General features: G+C 38.2%; 2 protein-coding genes across 4 annotated transcripts in view; one reads left to right on the plus strand and one right to left on the minus strand.

Annotated features, from left to right (window-relative positions):
* The window catches only part of LOC118908909 (suppression of tumorigenicity 18 protein), a 111636-nt gene that overhangs the window by 19927 nt on the left and 71048 nt on the right, over positions 1-20661 (plus strand). The window lies entirely within an intron of this gene.
* Positions 1202-1538, minus strand: LOC118908910 (ATP synthase subunit ATP5MJ, mitochondrial-like). Its single transcript, XM_036878933.2, has one exon. It carries the CDS (start codon positions 1500-1502, stop codon positions 1320-1322), a length of 183 nt encoding a protein of 60 aa, XP_036734828.2. The 5' UTR covers positions 1503-1538; the 3' UTR covers positions 1202-1319.

Consider the following 20661-nt stretch of genomic DNA (forward strand, 5'->3'; position numbering starts at 1 on the left):
AATTTCTTGACCCTGCTCTTCTCCCACATAGTGGTGACCCTCCAGCAGTGAGGACATGTCATTTAGGACTGCTTGTCCTGCCCTCAGATAGGGCTGTTTGTTGGCTGATTACCATAAAATATGTTAAGACTCTTACCTTCTAACTCATTGGATTTTAAAATGAAATCTTAACCTTAAGATGAAGTCCCTCCTGTTCTTACTATACTATTTATATCTTGGCATTTTCATCATAGGCAGGAAGAATAAATCATGATGCTTGTCCTGTGTTCCTGCCCTCCCTCAGGAGCACATCACACCTCTTCTCCATTGGGTTTGTCTTTTTTCAAAGAAAAAGGCAAAATCCTTACTCTGGCCTAGTCTCTCCAACCTCTCCGTAGTCCCCTGAGTGCCTGGGGTCCCTTCCTCGTCAGACCTGCCATTGCCTCAGGCCTTTTCATGTTCTTCCCTTTGCCTGGAATGCTGTTCCCTGTGAGGCTGTATGTATCCTCACTTGCTTCAGGTCTTTACTCAAATGACTTCTTGTAAGCAAGGTGTTCCCTGATCTGGGCCTTAAATTGCCAAGCCCCCACCCCTTAGCTTTCTCTATTCCTCTTCCCTGTCTCATGACAATGTGAGTGTTCTTAGAGCAGGAATTATCCTTATTTCATTGATAATACCCCCAACATTTCAAATAGGGCCTGATGTTGGAAGGATGAGGATGTATCCCCCAGGCAACTCCTAAGGCAGAAAGCAGGCACTCCTTAAGAGTGAGTTAAATTGGATTGAATGGAAAACTCTTCCTGTGGCCTGATTCTCGGATTGAATGGAAAACTTGATTCTTGGTCTGCTGTGGGTTTGGGTAACTGGGGGATCACAGACGAATGGAAGATAGGAACAGAGATTGTCCCTGAGAGTGTGTGAAGGCTGACCCCCTCCATTACTTCAAACCCCCTTGCACTTGTGCATTCATCACGGGATAGCCCCATACCTTCAAAAGCAATACAAATTCATGTATCAAAAGAAAGCTTATACTGTAGGATCCAAATGTCTTTGATTTTTATGATTTTGTGCTTTAATGTTATGCTTTGATGTTGAGTTTATTTACATATCTAAAACTGATGCAGGACCATTTCTAGACAACACCACGGACCAAGTCTGCAGGCAGGATTTTTTTTTGTTTTGTTTTGTTTTTGAGCATCTCACAGGCGTGTTTATTCATACCACAAAGGGAGCAGCACTTCTGCCCGTGCATGGCAGCCGCCCGTGCCCCCATCTAGCAGCCTGCTGAGATTTTCAGCCAGAATGACGTCCCATCTGATGGGTTCTCCAAGTAGGTCTGGTTAATGATGACCATGAGCAGGCACAGGACTCGAAGCTTTCAAAGCTTTGCTTCTTTTATCAGCACTCCTGATTTTATAGACGATGAAGCTTATCAAACCCATTGCTACCCAAATCTCCTGGTAAACCTGGGTATAGTAGGGCTTCATGGGGATCCAAACATTTTTAATAAGGCTTTGAAGCATCACAGTGACTGACCAACAGCTCAAGACGCCCCCAGCCCACATGGCCAATGACTCTGCAGGCAGGTTTTTAACCTTGTGATCCCTGTTAACCATGGGAACATCCTTATAAACAGTGATTTACAGGATAGCTCCCAGAAGTGCATCCAGAAAGTGTGGATAGGATGGCAGAATGAGAATCCAAAGTCCCTTCATGGCCTGACACTGTGCGTGTGTCAGGAGCTGTGCATACACCACCTAGTTTTATAGGATATGGGCAGGCACAGCTCTCATATTGTCTACACGAGTGAACTCTGGCTCAAAACTGGGTTCCCAGTTGCTTTGGAGTTGTCTGGGAAGCAAGGTTGTATAATATTCTGAGCAAGAATGTGAATTTTTAAAAAGGGTTACATGATGGAATATTAAATTAGGATGCAGTCACTGGCAAAATATTCACTCACTCCCACCCCCACTGGTGGATGGAAATATAGGGGATTTTGTATGAGTGACCCACAGAGGTGGCCAGCCTGCCGGGCTGGAAGATGGCAGAACCACAAAGGGGGCTAAACCTGTCTGATATAGCAGGGTCTGCAGACAGAGGTGGGCCAGGAGGGTGGTTCCTCAGAGGCCCTGGAGGTGGATGCGCAGGAAGGCATGGATATGCAGATATGCAGAGAAGCGGTTGAGTTGCAGGAAGTGACAGGTGGAGCTTGTGGGCTTCATTTTTGGTCAAGTCTTTCTAAATGAGGGGCAGCCTTTAAAGCAAGTAATTTCTGGTTCAGTAGGATACTTAGCTGCTAAAGCATTTCACAGATTTTTGTGTGTGCACAAAATAGATTCGTTTTCTTCTTACGGCTAAATAATATTCCATACTTATGCATACTCATATAGAGATTGCACATACATTTATATGCACATGGTTGAAACAATATATGAAAGTAGGTGATTCCTACTAATTCAGTACTTAGTTCACTATTTTAATTCTTGATCCTCCTTTCAAATATTATTCCAGCATGGCAGCAAGTCTGTGAAATGACTCATAATGTGACATGGGGAGGTTGAGAAGGATAAATGGAATTATTCCAAGTATCAGACAATTATTTTGTGTATATCTGTAGGTTTCTAGTGTTTTAATTCAGAGAACTAAGAAAGGAACCTAGTTTTATGGACCAAATATCTTCACTTAGGTAAATGTCTAGAAATAAAATAGACATTTATGGTAGTAGCCATAAAACAGCCACATGCTCTTAAGAAGTCTTTTGGCATAGCAATTTTAAATGTCAAAACAATTCCCATGGTACTCATGTTACTTGATGAAGTTCTGAGTTAGTGTTTGTATCTGTGCCTGTTTAGCTTTGCTCCCCTCAGTGGGGGTGGTGTTACCTCCTATCAGCGGTCTGTGTCTCCTAGACCTTCCCTCTTTGGGTTGCTCTCAGCATCTTTATTCTCTTTGACTCTCTGATCCTGACCCCTCTTAGCTTCCATCCCTCTCTCCAGATGCCTTCCTTCCTCCTGCCCCTTCCATCCCATGTGCTCTCTCCCTCTCTCTCCCACCTTCCTTATTATCACATTATCTTTTCTGCAAATTTCTACTCCAGATGTTCATACCAGGCCTACCCTTCTTGAAATTGAGAAAAATATTATTTTGAACATTTAGATGTATCTTTAACAGAAACCACAGCAGGATTTGCTGGAAAAAGAAATCAGTGAATAATGAAAAGGTCAACATTGATAAACTCTGTTCTAGATAACAAAAATAACGGGACTTGTCTTACAAAATAATACACATATAAATAATACCTGATGACACTATTCACACATAAATTTCATCAAGAAGCAGTGAATTAACTATGTTCCAAACAGAAAGAAGCCACTGTATGTGTTTCTAATATGTAAGATATGGTTATAATTCTCTACTGAGTATAAAAACATTTAATTCTTACATCACATTCTTAAACATATATTGAGCTTCATTCTCTGATATCTCAATAACCCTTGAGGGCCTGCTCCTGAGAAAGAGCTCATTTATGCACGTCTTGGGAAAAAGAAAAAAAATGTCCATACTAGAGAACAGAAGATCTACACTTTGTTTGTTACAGTAGTGACTAGTACTTTGTGTCCTGTTTTCATTTAAAGATCTAGTAGATTAACTAGATTTTACTTACATGGCCCTGGTTTGAGGATTTCTGGTAGTGACTGATCCACAGTAACAAAGAAGCTCCAAACCCTATCAATAGTTAGTGATTTTTACTTTGTCAATAAAAGAGATCGTTTCATTAATAAAGAATGTGTCTGCATGACAAACATAAATAGGAACTTGGTATTTAATAGGTGCAGACATGGTGCACAATAGAGATAATTTCTTTATAAGGTTGTTTACAATAAACCTTTTTTCCCTCTAAGTTGTCTGGTTAATTTCCATGATCTTGAGTTTATTGACATGATTGTGAATCAAATATTAATTACCTGCATTATTTTTGTTCAAAGGTAATTTCAGAACAGACATTTTGCTATATGTGTATTATTCACTGTTACTCTATTCTAAAGTTCCCGTTAAAGAATGAGACCTGAACGGGAATTTTGCCAGTGCCTGGATAAGGTTCTGCACTCTAGTCAACAACCTCCATTAACACTTAAAGTTCTTATTCTGATTACTAAATGACTACAGTTTACTTTGAATTCCAAGTTTTATGCCGAAGTTAACTGTATCTTCTGGCTTAGAAGTGTGTGTGGAAGGGCTTTGTTTCTCCCCATCAGCAGAAAGTGCCTGAGCACTGCCTCAGGGACCATAAATTCTATGACCTCTAGGAAAGACCCAGGCTCTGTGCTACACTTGCAGATATAAAGTATAAATAAGGCATAAGTCAGGAAGAAGACATGCAGGATGTCAGTCCTCATAAGATTAACACAGATATTCACCAAACAACGTAAAACATGATGTTGATTAAGTGGTAGGATGAATGAAGCTTTTCTGCATCATTCATGGGGGTGATTTGAAAATAATATGAAGATGTTTTTCATGGAAAAGCTGAACTGGCATGGCAGCCATGCAGTGTTTTAGACCTGGTCTAAGGAGTGGGAGGGAGGGGCGGTGGGGCAGGGACACCTCCCAACCCCTGCTTCAGCAGCAACTATGTCTTAGATTTTTTTCAGGTTCTCTTCTTTTATTCAAGTATAGTTAACATACAGTATTATATGAGTTTCACGTGTATAGCATAGTGATTTGACAATTATATACATTACTAAAGGCTCGCAATGATAATAGTTAGTACCTGTCAACATACAAAGTTACTACAATATTATTGACTATATTCCCTATTCTGTACTTTCATCCCTGTGACTTACTTGTTTATTTTTTATTAGGGTATCATTGATATACAATCTTATGAAGGTTTCACATGAGCAACATTGTGGCTACTACATTCACCCATATTATCAAGTCTCCCACAAGCACCACTGCAGTCGCTGTCCATCAGCTTAGTAAGATGCTAGAGTCACTATTTGTCTTCTCTGTGCTATACTGCCTTCCCTGTGATTCCCCACATTATGTGTGCTAATCATCATGCCCTTTAATCCCCTTCTCCCTCACTCCTCACCCTTGCTCCCCATGCTCTTTGCTTTAATAACCACTAGTCTCTTCTTGGAGTCTGTGAGTCTGCTGCTGTTTTGTTCCTTCAATTTTGCTTCATTTACTCCACAAATGAGTGAGATTACTTGGTACTTGTCTTTTACCGCCTGGCTTATTTCACTGAGCATAATACCCTCCAGCTTCATCCATGTTGTTGTGAATGTTAAGATTTGTTTTCTTCTTATGGCTAAATAATATTCCATTGTATATATGTACCACCTCTTCTTTATCCATTCATCTACTGATGGACATTTAAGTCGCTTCCATATCTTGGCTAGCACTGCGAGAAACATAGCGGTGCATATGTCTTTTTGAATCTGAAATCTTCTTTCCTTTGGTTAAATTCCTAGAAGTGGAGTTCCTAGGCCAAATGGCATTTCTATTTTGAGTTTTTTGAGGAACCTCCATATTGCTTTCCACAATGGTTGAACTAATTTACATTCCCATCAGCAGTGTAGGAGGGTTCCACTTTCTCTGCATCCTTGCCAGCATTTGTTGTTTCTTGTTTGTTGGATACTGGCTGTCCTAACTGTTGTGAGGTGATATCTTATTGTGCTTTTAATTTGCATTTCCCTGGAGATTAGCAATGTGGAGCATCTTTTCATGTGCCTGTTGGCCATCTGAATTTCTTCTTTGGAGAAGTGTCTGTTCAGGCCCTCTGCCCATTTTTAATTAGGTTATTTGCTTTTTGGGTGTTGAGGTGTGTGAATTCTTTATATATTTTGGATGTTAACCCCTTATCAAATATGTCATTCATGAATATATTCTCCCATACTGTAGGATGCCTTCTTGTTCTACTGATGGTGTCCTTTGCTCTACAGAAGTTTTTCAGCTTGATGTAGTCCCACTTGTTCATTTTTGCTTTTGTTTCCCTTGCCTGGGGAGATATGTTCATGAAGAAGTCGCTCATGTTTATGTCCAAGAGATTTTTGCCTATGTTTTCTTCTAAGAGTTTTATGGTTTCATGACTTATATTCAGGTCTTTGATCCATTTCGAGTTTACTTTTGTGTATGGGGTTAGACAATAATCCAGTTTCATTCTCTTACATGTTGCTATCCAGTTTTGCCAACACCAGTTGTTGAAGAGGCAGTCATTTCCCCATTGTATATCCATGGCTCCTTTATTGTATATTAATTGATCGTATATGGTTGAGTTTATATCTGGGCTCTCTGTTCTGTTCCATTAATCTATGGGTCTGTTCTTGTGCCAATACCAAATTGTTTTGATTACTGTGGCTTTGTAGTAGTAGAGCTTGAAGCTGGGGAGCAAAACACCCCTGCTTTATTCTTCCTTCTCAGGATTGCTTTGGCTATTCAGGGTCTTTTGTGGTTCCATATGAATTTTAGAACAATTAGTTTGTTGAAGAATGCTGTTGGTATTTTGATAGGGATTACATTGAATCTGTAGATAGCTTTAGGCAGGATGGCCATTTTGACAATATTAATTCTTCCTATCCATGAGCATGGGATGTGTTTCCATTTATTGGTGTCTTCTTTAATTTCTCTCATGAGTGTCTTGTAGTTTTCAGAATATAGGTCTTTCACTTCCTTGGTTAGGTTTATTCCTAGGTATTTTATTCTTTTTGAGCAGTTGTGAATGAAATTGTTTTCCTGATTTCTCTTTCTGCTAGTTCATAGTGTATAGAAATGCAGCAGATTTCTGTGTATTAATTTTGTATCCTACAACTTTGCTGAATTCAGCTATTAGTTTTAGTAGTTTTGGGGTGGATTCTTTAGGGTTTTTTAACGTACAATATTATGTCATCTGCAAACAGTGAGTTTAACTTCTTCCTTACCAATCTGGATGCCTTTTATTTCTTTGTGTTGTCTGATTGCTGTGGCTAGGACCTCTAGTACTATGTTGAATGAAAATGGAAAGAGTGGGTATCCTTGTTTTGTTCCCAATCTTAGAGGAAAAGCTGAAAGTTTTTCACTGTTAAGTATGATGTTGGCTGTGGTTTGTCATATATGGCCTTTATTATGTTGTGGGACTTGCTGTCTATACACATTTCATTGAGAGTTTTTATCATGAATGGATGTTGAATTTTGTCTAATGCTTTTTCAGCATCTGTGGAGATTATCATGTGATTTTGGTCCTTCTTTTTGTTGAGGTGGTGGATGGTGTTGATGGATTTTCGAATGTTGTACCATTCTTGCATCCCTGTATTTTTGAATGCAGTTTGTCAATATTCTGTTGACTATTTTTGTATCTATGTTCATCAGGGATGTTGGTCTGTAATTTTCTCTTTTTTGTGGTGTCTTTTCCTGATTTTGGTATTAAAGTGATGCTGGCCTCATAGGATGAGTTGGGAAATACCCCCTCCTCTTCTACTTTTTGGAGAACTTTAAGGAGGATGGGTATTATGTCTTCTCTAAATGTTTGATAAAATTCAGCTGTGAAGCCCTCTGGTCCAGGGAATTTGTTCTTAGATTTTGAGTACAAATTCAATTTCATTGCTGGTAATTGGTTTGATCAGATTTTCTTTTTCTTCCAGCGTCAGCCTTAGAAGGTTGTATTTTTCTAGAAAGTTGTCCATTTCTTCTAGGATATCCAATTTGTCAGCAAATAATTTTTCATAGTATTCTCTAATAATTCTTTGTATTTCTGTGGTGTACACAGTGATTTTTCCTTTCTCATTTCTGATTCTATTTATGTGTGTAGACTCTTTTTTTCTTGATAAGTCTGGCTAGGGGTTTATCTATTTTGTTTATTTTCTCAAAGAACCAGCTCCTGCTTTCATTGATTCTTTCTATTGTTTTATTCTTCTCAATTTTATTTATTTCTACTCTGATTTTTTATTATGTTCCTCTTTGTACCAATTGTGGGCCTTATTTGTTCTTTTTCTAGTTTCATTAATTATGAGTTTAGATTATTCATTTGGTATTGTTCTTCCTTGAGGTAGGCCTGTATTGCAACATACTTCCCTCTTAGAACCACCTTTGCTGCATGCCACACATTTTGGGGTGTTGGGTTGTTGTTTTCATTTGTCTCCATATATTGCTTGATTTCTGCTTTTACTTGGTCTTTGATCCATTGATTATTTAGGAGCATGTTGTTAAGCCTCCATGTGTTTGGGGGCTTTTTTATTATCTTTGCATAATTTATTTCCAGTCTCATACCTTTGTGGTCTGAGAAACTGGTTGGTAGAATTTCAATCCTTCTGAATTTAATGAAGCTCTTTTTGTTTCCTAGTATGTGATCTATTCTGGAAAATGTTCCATGTGCACTTGAGAAGAATGTATATCCTGCTGCTTGTGGGTGGAGTGTTTTGTAGATGTCTGTTAGGTCCATCTCTTCTAGTGTGTTGTTCAGTGCCTCTCTCTCCGTACTTATTTTCTGTCTGATTGATCTATTCTTTGTTGTGAATGGTGTGTTGAAATCTCCAAAAATGAATGCACTGCATTCTCTTTCCACCTTTGATTCTGTTAGTGTTTGTTTCACATATGTAGGTGCTCCTGTCTTGGGTGCATAGTTATTTATAATGATTATATTCTCTTTTTGGACTGACACCTTTATAATTATGTAATGTCCTTCTTTGTCTCTTGTTACTTTCTTTGTTTTGAAGTCTATTTTGTCTGATAGAAGTACTGCAACTCCTGCTTTTTTTCTCCCTATTATTTACATGAAATATCTCTTTCCATCCCTTCACTTTTAGTCTGTGTATGTCTTTGGGTTTGAAGTGAGTCTCTTGTAGGCAGCGTATAGATGGGTCTTGTTTTTTTATCCATTCTTTAACTCTGTGTGTTTTGATTGGTGCATTCAGTCCATTTACATTTAGGGTGATTATCAATAGATATGTACTTATTACTGTTGCAGGATTTAGATTCATGGTTACCAAGAACTCAAGGGAAATTTCTTTACTATCTAACAGTCTAACTTAACTCACTTTTATGCTATTTCAAACACAATCTAAAGGTTTATTTTTTTCTCCCTTCTTTTTCTTCCTCCTCCACTCTTTATATGTTAGGTGTCATATTCTGTACTCTTTGTGTATCCCTTGACTGACTTTGTGTGTAATTGATTTAATTTTGCATTTGCTTACCACTTAATTGGTCTACTTCCTTTACTGTGGTTTTATTTTCTCTGGAGATAGCTATTTAACCTTAGGACCACTTCCATCAATAGCAGTCCCTCCAAAATACACTATAGAGATGGTTTGTCAGAGTTAAATTCCCTCACCTTTTGCTTATGTGGAAATTGTTTAATCCTTGTTTCAAATTTAAATGATAATCTTTCCAGGTAGAATATTCTTAGTTTGAGGTACTTCTCTTTCATTAAATATATCATGTCACTCCCTTCTGGCCTGTGAAGTTTCTGTTGGGAAATCTGATGATAGTCTTATGAGTTTTCCTTTGTAGGTGATCTTTTTTCTCTCTATGGCTGCCTTTAATACTCTATCCTGGTCCTTGATCTTTGCCATTTTAAAATTATTATATATCTTGCTGCTGTCCTCCTTGGGTCCCTTTTGTTGGGAGATCTGTGCACCTCCATGGCCTGAGAGACTATTTCCTTCCCCAGGTTGGGGAAGTTTTCAGCAATTATTTCTTCAAAGATAAGTTCTATCCCTTTTTCTCTCTCTTCTTCTTCTGGTACCCCTATAATGCAAATATTGTTACGTTTGGATTGGTCACACAGTTCTCTTAATATTCTTTCATTCCTAAAGGTCCTTTTTTCTCTCTGTGCCACAGCTTCTTTGTATTCCTGTTCTCTTATTTCTATTTCATTTACTGTCTCCTTTACCTCATCTAATCTGCTTTTAAATTTCTCCATTGTATATTTCATTTCAGATACTGTAGTTTTCAAAGTTTCTTTCTCTTTCTTGAAGTTCTCCCTTAGATCTTGAATATTTTTCTGTAGCTCTGTGAGCATGTTTATGATTTAACCCTCTTTCTGGTGTTTCAAGGATTGTTGTTTGTACAAGATTATTTTGCCATTTCATATTTCTAGTGATTACTATGGAAAAATAGCTTTGTGTTGGCAGCATCCTCTAGTGCCCAGAAGCTCTACTCTCTGGAGCTGCCCAGCACCTGGAGCAACTGCAGAGGTTTGGTGAGTGGCACCAGTACCTGCTGGGTGGAAAGTGCTCTTTCCTGCTTCCTAGCTATAGTGCCTGCCTCCACTTCCAGGGCCAGTGGACTGAGTATGCAGGGAGTAGCCTCTGTGCTATGCCCCTGTAGCTGCCATAGGTGGGGCTGCCCTCCAGCTAGCCTGGCACAATGTCTCTGACTGGTAGGAAGGAGTGGCAGGCTGCATATCACAGTAGGGGCCTTGGTGCTGCATTGCCAGCCAGGGGGATGGAGCACCTGAAGCTCCTGAAAGTTCTCAAGCTGCTGGGCTGAGTGTTCAGGATGATTTCATCCAACTGTCCTTTCTCCTGAGCATCAAGCTGTGTGCAATCCTTCCCCTTTTAGTAGCCCTTTCACTGTTGAGAGGTCTTTCAGAGTGCCCACCTTTCTTTTGTCCCAGAGTGTCCGGTTGTAGGTACCTGGTCTCCACGAGCTGCTAGAATCTCAGTCTCCAATTATTCTGCCTGTCTTTGCTTTTCAACCCTACTAATCTCCAGAGCACCATGTAATGTTTGTTCTGTGCTCCCAGAGCATATCTCCAGGGGTGGGCACTTAGCAGTCTTGGGCTTCTACTCCCTTCCTGCTCTATTTCTGTTCCTCTATCTGTGAGTTAGGATGGGGGTAGTGCTTAGGTCCCACCAGATGCTGGATTGTGGCTTTTCTACTTTACCCTTTTCTATGAATTCTTCTCTTTTCCCCAGATGTAGGCCATCTGTTGCAGTTTTCTTTCCAGTTGCTCTTTCAGGATTAGTTGTATTTGCTGCATTTTTGTGTTATGTGATTTTGGGAGAAAGTTCTTGCCTCACTTCATGCCACCATCTTTTTCCCTGTCCCTCCAACTTAAGTTTTATTTGAAGTTTGTACATCTTTATACCCTTTACCTATTTCACTCATGCCCTGCACCCTTCCTCTATGTGTGTCTCTCCCCAGCAGTCTGTTCTCTGTGTCTATGAGTCTTTTTTGTTTTGTTTTGTTTGTTTGTTCATTTCTTTGGCTTCTTAGATTCCATATATAAATGAAATCATGTGGTATTTGTCTTTTTCTGATTTATTTCATGCAGTATAATGCCTCTAAGCCCATCCATGCTGTCATCAATTTCAAGATTTCATTCTTTCTTATGGCTGAGTAATATTCCATTGTGTATATGTTTGTGTGTGTGTGTGTGTGTGTGTGTGTGCTACATCTTTATCCATTCATCTATTGATGGACATTTAGGTGCATCCATACTTTGGCTACTGTAAATAATGCTGCAACAAACATAAGGGTATATATAACTTTTTGAATTAGTGATTTATTTTCTTTGGGTAAATACTCAGATGTGGAATTATGGGTCATATACTATTTCTATTTTTAGGTTTTTGAGGAACCTCTGTACTGTTTTGCATAGTGGCTGCACTCATTTACATTACCACCGACAGTGTAGAAGGGTTCCCTTTTCTCTACATCCTCACCAGCCCTTGTTATTTCCTGCCTTTTTAATGCTAACTATTCTAACAGGTATGAGGTGATGTCTAATTCTGGTTTTAATTTGCATTTCCCTGATGATCAGTGATGCTGAGCATCTTTTTGTTGGCCTACTGGCCATCTATATGTCTTCTTTGGAAAAATGTCTATTCAGGTCATCTGTTCATTTTTTAATTGGGTTATTTCTGGGGTTTTTGGTGTTGAGTTGTATGAGTTCTTCATGTATTTTGGATATTACTTCCTTATCAGATATGTCATTTACAAATATCTTCTCTCACTTAACAGATTGCCTTTTTGTTTTGTTGATATTTTCTCTCACTGTGCAGAAGTTTACTTTTAGTTTTATAATATTATTTGACAAAATTAATGTAGAACCACATACATTTTATTTCACATACTTAAGAAAAAGTATTTGAAGTATTATTCCATAAATCAAAATAATAAACAATCCGACTCTAATAAAGCCAAATTACCAGCAAACAACAGATCTCCCTTTGCTTTTAAATTCTTACTGAATTCTATAAGGGTCCTGATTCTAAAATCCACATGATGACCAACTCTTGCTGTCTTTAATTTTCTAATTTTATCTTAATGTCTCCAACTTCTATTCTTTTTGGGAAATCCCTCTGATCCACCATATTATGTTTCTAAAGAGGCCAGTGAGCTATTAATATACTTCATGGCTAAGCTGTGGCTATACATTAACTGACTTGTTCAGTCAATCGATAGGCAATTAAAAGGAGTTTGGTGGTACCCACATTATTTAACAGAGATATGTTATTTTGTGTTTTAATTAATGATCAAATACTTTTTTCTTTAAAAGTTTTGGTTTATGGGAGGATTGAATTGTCTTTAAAACTATATGGTTTTTCTGCATTCTTGGATAGCAGAGTTTAGGAATTGATTAGTTCATAATATTGTGGTCATTTGGTTAATCATCCTGTGAATTAATGAGGATTTATTGATTTACCTGCTACTGTTAACTTACTTTCTGTGTCTTTTTTGGCTGTATTGCAAAAGTAGTAAGGGGAACTGGGAACAGAAGCTCACATGAAATTATGTTCCCAGGAGTGTGGGTGAGCCACCCATCTGTACACTGAATGGGTAGTTTTCTGATGCATCTCCTGGAGAAAGGCAATTCCCTCGTATGTATTTGCACCAAAATCATTTTTGTATGCTTACATCTGGGTGGAGTTCAACCTCAATGAACATTTAAAGAGCATGTTACTAAGGCACAGGCCTTATTATGCACAGGAAATACAAAAATAAACAAGATACAGTCTCTGTTATCCTCTAAATGTTTCCAGGTTACTGGGAGAGACAGTTACAGTTCCGAAGGTTGAGTTGTTTTTCTACCATTGCTCTTTTAAGTTAAAATATCAATATCTCTTGGTTTTCTAAATGAATGATAATGAATTCTGTCTTCTCCTTCTTGCTTCAGATGGAGTCAAGAGCAAACCCATATGCTGCAGCTGAGACCATGTATCCTCTAAGTTCTCAGAACAAAGACTAGAAGAGGGACTGTACCCAAGTTCCATAGGTCAAGAGTGAGCTCCACCTACCAGCACTTCCACTTAGCCACCAGTACCTGCCTTCTGCCCCCAGAGCTAGTTTGTTATGCTCTTGCCCTAGGTTAGGTTCCCTGAGAAGCAGACTGAGACAGGAGTTTGTAATGCAGTGTTTTGACAGAGCATGCTCATGGGAACAATGCCAGTTAGAGGAGAGGGATATTGCAGTGCAGGGGTGACAGGTGACTCAGCCATTCCTACAGAGAGCTCTCGTGCTGGGATTGCTCTTCAGAGTTTGTCCTGTCTTAATGCAAGTGTGACTATGGGCTGCCTCCAGGGCCATGTGATTTGGGGAAAGATGATTCTCTGACTGAGTGCAGTTCCCACAGATGGATTTAATTAAGACCCATTAGCTTTTAGGACTCTCAGTAGGTAGGGGAAATGAGTACCTCAGTCCTGAGATGGGGAGAGGGTCGTAGCATACCACAGTGTCCACAACAGTATGTACCTCCATCCCTAAATCCACTTGCTTTGCATATTAAGTTCATTGTCTATTCTTCTCTCCATTTCTTTCATCTTTGTCAGTGCCTCTTTGATCTAGATGGCTTGCTTGGTGTGGCATGCATCAGACCTTCATTCCTAAGGATTCTGAGCTCCTGGTCACCATGACTTTCAGATTCTATAGCTCCACGTGTGTTTATTTACTGATCAGTTTGGGCCAGGAAGAACCAGGAGACATCTCAGTGGATACTTGGGTACCAAATATATTCTCTGTCCCAAAAATGTAATAGCAGCATTACTACTCATTGACCCATGATCAGGGCCCATGACTCCTGCCTAGTGGAAACTTTTTTCCTTGCCTGCTGCTCTCTCAGCACAAGAAGCCCAAGTGACTGAGAGTCAGTAGAGCTTAAAGTTCAGCAGAACTCTTACTGTGTCCTCTTGTAGAAACATTCTCCCTTTGGGGACCAAGATCTTTAGACTCACAGAGCTAGATTTGGGGTAAGAGATATACAAATCCTTCAAGTTGGTCACTGGAAGTCATGGTAAAGCATGCAATTCCTAGTTCCACCCCTTAGTTCTTGGGTCCATATATTTAAACTATGAGAACATAGCATTATACAGTGATCATTAAGAGTTTATATTATAGGCAGGTGGACTTGCCCGAGCCTTGGTGCTCTCTTGCGGCCCCATCAAAGCCAGTGGGTGTGTGCAGTCCACACAGGGGACACTTCTTGTATGCCTGGCTCTGGTGGCCAGGGGGGTTTGCATTTCTGGGCCCACAGGACTGAAACAATTGGAGAGACAGTTCTTGGCCACCACCACCTCAGGACACTGCACACAGCAGACTGAAACATATCTCACCTTCCTGTGACCACACCTTAAAGACTGGGAGAGATAGATGTTTCACCTAATACAGAGAAATAAACAGAATATCAAGAAAAATGAGAAAACAGAGGAAAATGTTCAAAATGAAAGTATAAGATAAAGCCTCAGAAAGAAACCTTAATTAAATAGAGTAATTTATCTGAAAAAGAGTTTGAAGTAATGGTCATAAAGAATGCTCACTGATCTCAGAAGAAGAATGGATGAACAAAGAGAAAGCTTCAAGAAAGAGACAGAAAATATAGGAAAGTACCAAACAAAACCCATAGAGATGAAGAAATACACTAGAAAAATACAATAGAGGGTGAGTTCAACAGCAGACTAGATTAGGCAAAAGACCAGATCAGTGAGCTGGAAGACAAAGCAGTGGAACTCACCCAAACAATGCAGAAAAAAAAAAAAAGAAAGAACTGTAAAAAGTAAAGATAGCTTAAGGGACTTACAGACAACATAAACAAAACAGCATTCACATTATAGGAGTCCTTGAAGGTAAAGAGATAGAGAAAGGGACAGAAAACCTACTTGAATAAATAATGGCTGGAATCTCCCCTAACCTTGGAAATGAAACATACATGCAGATCCAGGAAGTACTGAAAGTTCCAAGTAAGACAAACCCAAAGAGATCCACACCAAGATATATTATAATTAAAAGGTCAAAAGTTAAAGAAAACGAATATTAAAAACAGCAAAATAAAAATAATTTGTTACATGCCAGGGAATCTCATAAGATTCTCAGCAGACTTTTCAGCAGAAACTTTGTACATCATGTGGGAAGAGCATAATATATTCAAAGTGATGAAAGCAAAAATCTTCCAACTAAGAATACTTTACCTGGCAAAGTTATCATTCAGAATTGAAGGAGAGATAACTAGTTTTCCAGACAAGCAAAAACTGAAGTCTTTCTCTATCACTAAATTGACCTTATAAGAAATGTTAAAGAGACTTCCTTAAGCTGAAAAGAAAGGGCACTAAATAGTAACAAGAAAACATATAAAAGTAAAAATTCACTAGTAAATACAGATATATAGTTAAGGTAGTGGACTATTCACTCATAAAGCTACCATGAAGGTTAAAAGACAAAAGTAGCAAAAATATCTATACAACAATTAGTTAAGGGATACACAAAATAATAATATATACAATATTACATCAAAACCAAAAGGTGTAAGGGGGGAGTAAAAATGTAAAGATTTTAGAATGAGCTCAAATTTTAATTGCTATTGACTTAAAATAGACATATATATATATATAATAGATATGGGCTGATATATGTAAGCCTCCTGGTAACTACAGAGCAAAAGCCTATAGTAGACACACAAAGGATAATGAAAATAGAATCTAAACACAACTCTAAAAAAAGGCATCAAACCATAAGGGCAGAGAGAAAAAGGAGAAAGGAACAGAGAGGTACTGCAAAACAGCTAGAAAACAGTTAACAAAAGGATGCCAACTACATATGCATCTATAATTACTTTAAACATAAATGGACTAAACTCTCCAATCAAAAGACATGAAGTGGCTGAATGGACAATAAAACAAGACACATCTAATATGCTGTCTACAGAAGACTCACCTCGGATGTACATATACACTGAAAGTTAAGGAATAGAAAAAAATGTTTCATGCACTATCAAGAAACAAGAAGCAACAAAAGTCTCAAATAAATAATATTACTCTACACCTGAATGACTATAAAGAGAAGAACAAATGAAGCCCAAAGTTAGTAGAAAGAAGGAAATAATAAAAATTGGAGTGAAAATAAATGAAATAGAGATTAAATTGACAATAGAAAAGATTGATGAAACTAAGAGCTTGCTCTTTGAAAGACAAACCTTAGTTAGACTCACTAAAAAGGAAAAAGAGGGGCTCAAATAAAATCACAAATGAAAAAGAGCAAGTTACAACTGATACCAAAGAAATGTTAAGGTTCATAAGAGACTACTATGAACAATTATACACACTGAAGTTGGGCAACCTAGAAAAACTGGATACATTTCTAAAAATATACAATCTTCTGAGACTGAATCTGTAGAAATAGAGTGTTTGAATCAATGATTACCAACAAGGAGATTGAATCAGCAATCAAAAACCACCCAACCAACAAAAGTCCAGGACCAGACAGCTTTACTAGTGAAAACATTCAAAGATTTAATACCTATCCTTCTCAAACTTTCAAAAATTTGAAGAGGAAAGAATGCTTTCAAACTCATTTTACAAGGCCAGAATTACACTGATACCAAAGTCAGACAAGGACACCACAAAAAAAGAAAACTGCAGGTCAAGATCCCCAATGAACACACATGCAAAACCTCTTCAACTAAATATTAGCAAACCAAATTCAACAATACATTAAAAAGATCATATACCATGATCAAATGGGATTTATTCCAGGGATGTAAGGATAGCTCAATATCTGCAAATCAAACAACAGGATACATCACATTAACAAAATAATGGTAAAAATCATATGATCATCTCAATAGATGCAGAAAAGGCAATTTATAAAATTTTACATTTATGATAAAATCTCTCAACAAAGGAGGTATAGAGGGATGTACCTTAATATAATGAAGCCCCTATGCAACAAATCCATAGTTAACATCATACTCAATGGTGAAAAGCTCAAACTTTTCCTTTAAGATGAGGAAATAAAGGTCACAATGATATAAATGAAATAGAGACTAAAAAGAGAATAAAACAGCAGGGCAAACATGCCCACTCTCATCACTTTCATTCATTAAGTATAGGAAGTCTTAGCCAGTGCTAGTAGACAAGAAAAATAAATAAAAGGCATTCATGTTGTAAAGGAAGAAGTAATACTGTCACTATTTGTGGAGTACATGATTCTATGAAAACCCTACTGATACCACCAAAAACTGTGAGAACTAACAAATGAAGTCAGAGAAGCTTCAGGATACAAAATCAATATACAAAAATCTGTTATGTTTTCATACACTAACAATGAAGTATCAGAAAGAGAAATTAAACCCATTTACAATTGCATACAAAATAATAAAATACCTAGGAATAAATTTAACCGAGGAGGTGAGAGGCTTGTATGTTGAAAACTACAAAACACTGATGAAGGAGATTGAAGAAGACAGAAATAAATGGAAAGATAATCTGTGCTTATTGATTGGAAGAATTAATATTGTTAAGATGCCCATATCACAAAATGCAATTTATAAATTCAATGCAACTCCTATCAAAATTTCAATGGAATTTTCACAGAAATAGAACAAATAATCCTAAAATTTGTATGGAACCAGAAGAGATCCCAAACAGCCAAAGGCCATCTTGAGAAAGAACAAAGCTGGAGGCATCACACTTCCTGATTTCAAACTATATTATAATGCCATAGTATTCAAAACAATGTGATATTGGCATAAAAACAGATACATTAATCAATGAAACAGTAGAGAGAGCCAGAAATAAACCCATGCATATAGAGTCAATTTACTTATGACAAAAGAGGCAAGAATATACAATGCAGAACGGAAAGTCTCTCCAATAAATGGTCTTAGGAAACTGGACAGCCATATGCAAAAGAAGAAAGCAAGACCACTATCTTACACCATACACAAAAATTAACTCAAAATGGATTAAAGACTTGACTATAAGACCAGGAACATAAAATTCCTAGGAGAAAACAATAGACGATAAGTTCCTTGATATCACTCTTGGCTTGGTATTTATCCCGTTGCTAGCAAATAGGACATTGGGCTGTGAAATGTCCTTAGTGGACCTGCTCAGTGCCTCAATCCCTGCCATTAAGACTACCCCCTTAATGTACTCCCATATGAAAGCCAAAGCAAGGCTAGTTGACTTCCCCTGACTAGGTATTCTGTCTGGATGGTGGTTTGATGCTTGTTCCTTGGTATATGTTCTCTGGTGGGTGTCATCATGCAAGACAATGACCTTTACATTTCATCCTAACTCTCTAAGTCCACCCATATTCCTCTTCCTCTGATCTCCTTGTCCCTGATCTTCCAGCTAAACCATTCATCTTACCCCTGCCTGACTAGCTAAGCCATTCACTTTGCCTATTGGGCCCATGTATTTTCTTACCTTGGCAACTTTTCTCCCCATGAAAAGTGGAGGACCGCTGCACCCCTGCCCTGCCCTACAGCTCTGCCCATTAGGAAGATTTCTTCTCATTGTTCCTTTCAGAACCACTTTTAAGGGGTGACCTGTAATCTATTTTCAGATTACACTCAGAAGCCAAGCCAATGAACGCACTTATAAACCAAGCTCATCCTTTTTCTCCCTTTGTATCTGATATTTAGGAGTCCTACATATGTTCCATCTGTGGCAGTTGAGAGTGAAGCACTGCCACCATAATGGTGGATGTCAGCTTTCTTGCTCCCTCCAGACTTGCTTTATTTTAGCCTAATACTGGACCTTTGATCTTCTGATGGATCACTTCTAGGCTGGCATGACGTTACGGCTTGGTGGAGCCAACAGAAGCCAGTTCATGATGGCCATCTCTGGTCCTACAGTTAGGGATTCTAACCTCTACTAGGGCCGTTTTTCAAGTAGTGTATAATTATTTTTGCAAATGATATGGCTTTGTTCCAGAAACCTGTGACTCTGTGTTGTGATTCTTCTGATAGATCTTGCTATAAACTCTATTTGCATCTTTTCCTTTTACCACAGATACCTCCAAACATACCATCGGCTCTACCAGGTTTTATGTCCAACCAACAAGGCAGCCTGGTCCTGCTCTGTGGACTCCCTTGTCACTCAATGCGTGGGTCAGAGCAGTATTCCCAAGTGTGGAATATGCTGTCCCCAGATCCTAAAGAGGCCAGTCTAGCACTGTGCTTTCTTCTCAGCTGTGGAAAGTGTGAAATGCAATAATTTGTCCTTTGTTATTATAAAAGGGGACATCCAGGATGCCCCAAACCACTGAGCCTCTAAGAACTTCAGTGATATGGTGTATCCCTGAATCTTTGTTGGTTTATCTTCTAGCTTTAGGAACACAGATGTCTTGCCAAAGCTTCTAAAATACTTGCCACCCTTTGCTTATCTGTTCTCATTAACATAATTTACCAGTGTGATGTTTTGTGGGATGTCTGGATTATCCAAGTCCCTTCAGACTGTATTATGACCAAGGGCAGCACAATTTGCCCAGTTGAAAGCAAGAATACAGATCTACACCCTTCCTTATCATTGGAATGCTAACTGCTTCTGGCTCTGCTCTCTGATAGAGGTGGGAAAGAACATATTTACTATGTCGGTAACTGCAAAACATGTATTTGAGTCTATGTTAATCTGCTACAGCAAATATTCTGTATTTTAGTCAGGCAGCTGTAGTTTCAACTGTTATTTGTCCAGTGACAGTCACAAGTATCAGTCTTATTAGGGTGCATGTTGATGAATTTAGCAGAAAAATTGTAGGGACCACCAACCCCTACATTTTAAGGGTGACACTAATCTTTGCCATTCCTTCTAGAATACAGTGTTTTGAATTTACTATTTTGGTGATGGGAAAGAAGTTTTAGAGGATTCCAATTACAGGTCCCATTTTATTAGCCAAGAAGCCAATATATGTTTTTGCATTTCTCTGGAGATGAAGGAGCCTGAGTAATGATGTGCCTGCTCACATCTTTTGCCCTTGTTTTTAATTGATTACTTTTTTATCCTTCTTTATTTGGAAGAATTCTTCATATATTCTACAAAAATTTTAAATATATAGATATGAATTGCAAATGTCTTTTCCCACTCTGTGGGAACCTTTGTTTTTTCTGCTGGTCTTCTTAATTCAAATTCATACTTCTTTTTCCCCTCTCTTTTCTGTTTTAAAGAGTATAATATACATGTAGCAGTGTGTACATGTCATAAGAGTAGGGTTCAATGAAATGTCATAACCTGAAATGATTGTGTAAACAGACCAAGAAATGGGATATTGATAGGAAGATCCTCTTTCCAGCTGGTATTTTTTGATGAATACAAGCTTTAATTTCAGTGTTTTCCAATTTATCAGTCTTTTCCTTTAAGGTAGTGCCCTTTGTAAATTGCTTAAGAAATTTTTACCAAGGTCACAAAGATACTGTCTCATATTTTTTTTCTAGGATCTTTATTGTGTTACAGTGCATGCTTTAAGTCATTAATCCTTCTGGGATTGCTT

This window comes from Manis pentadactyla, chromosome 3 (genome assembly GCF_030020395.1).
Source record: "Manis pentadactyla isolate mManPen7 chromosome 3, mManPen7.hap1, whole genome shotgun sequence".
NCBI lineage: Eukaryota > Metazoa > Chordata > Mammalia > Pholidota > Manidae > Manis > Manis pentadactyla.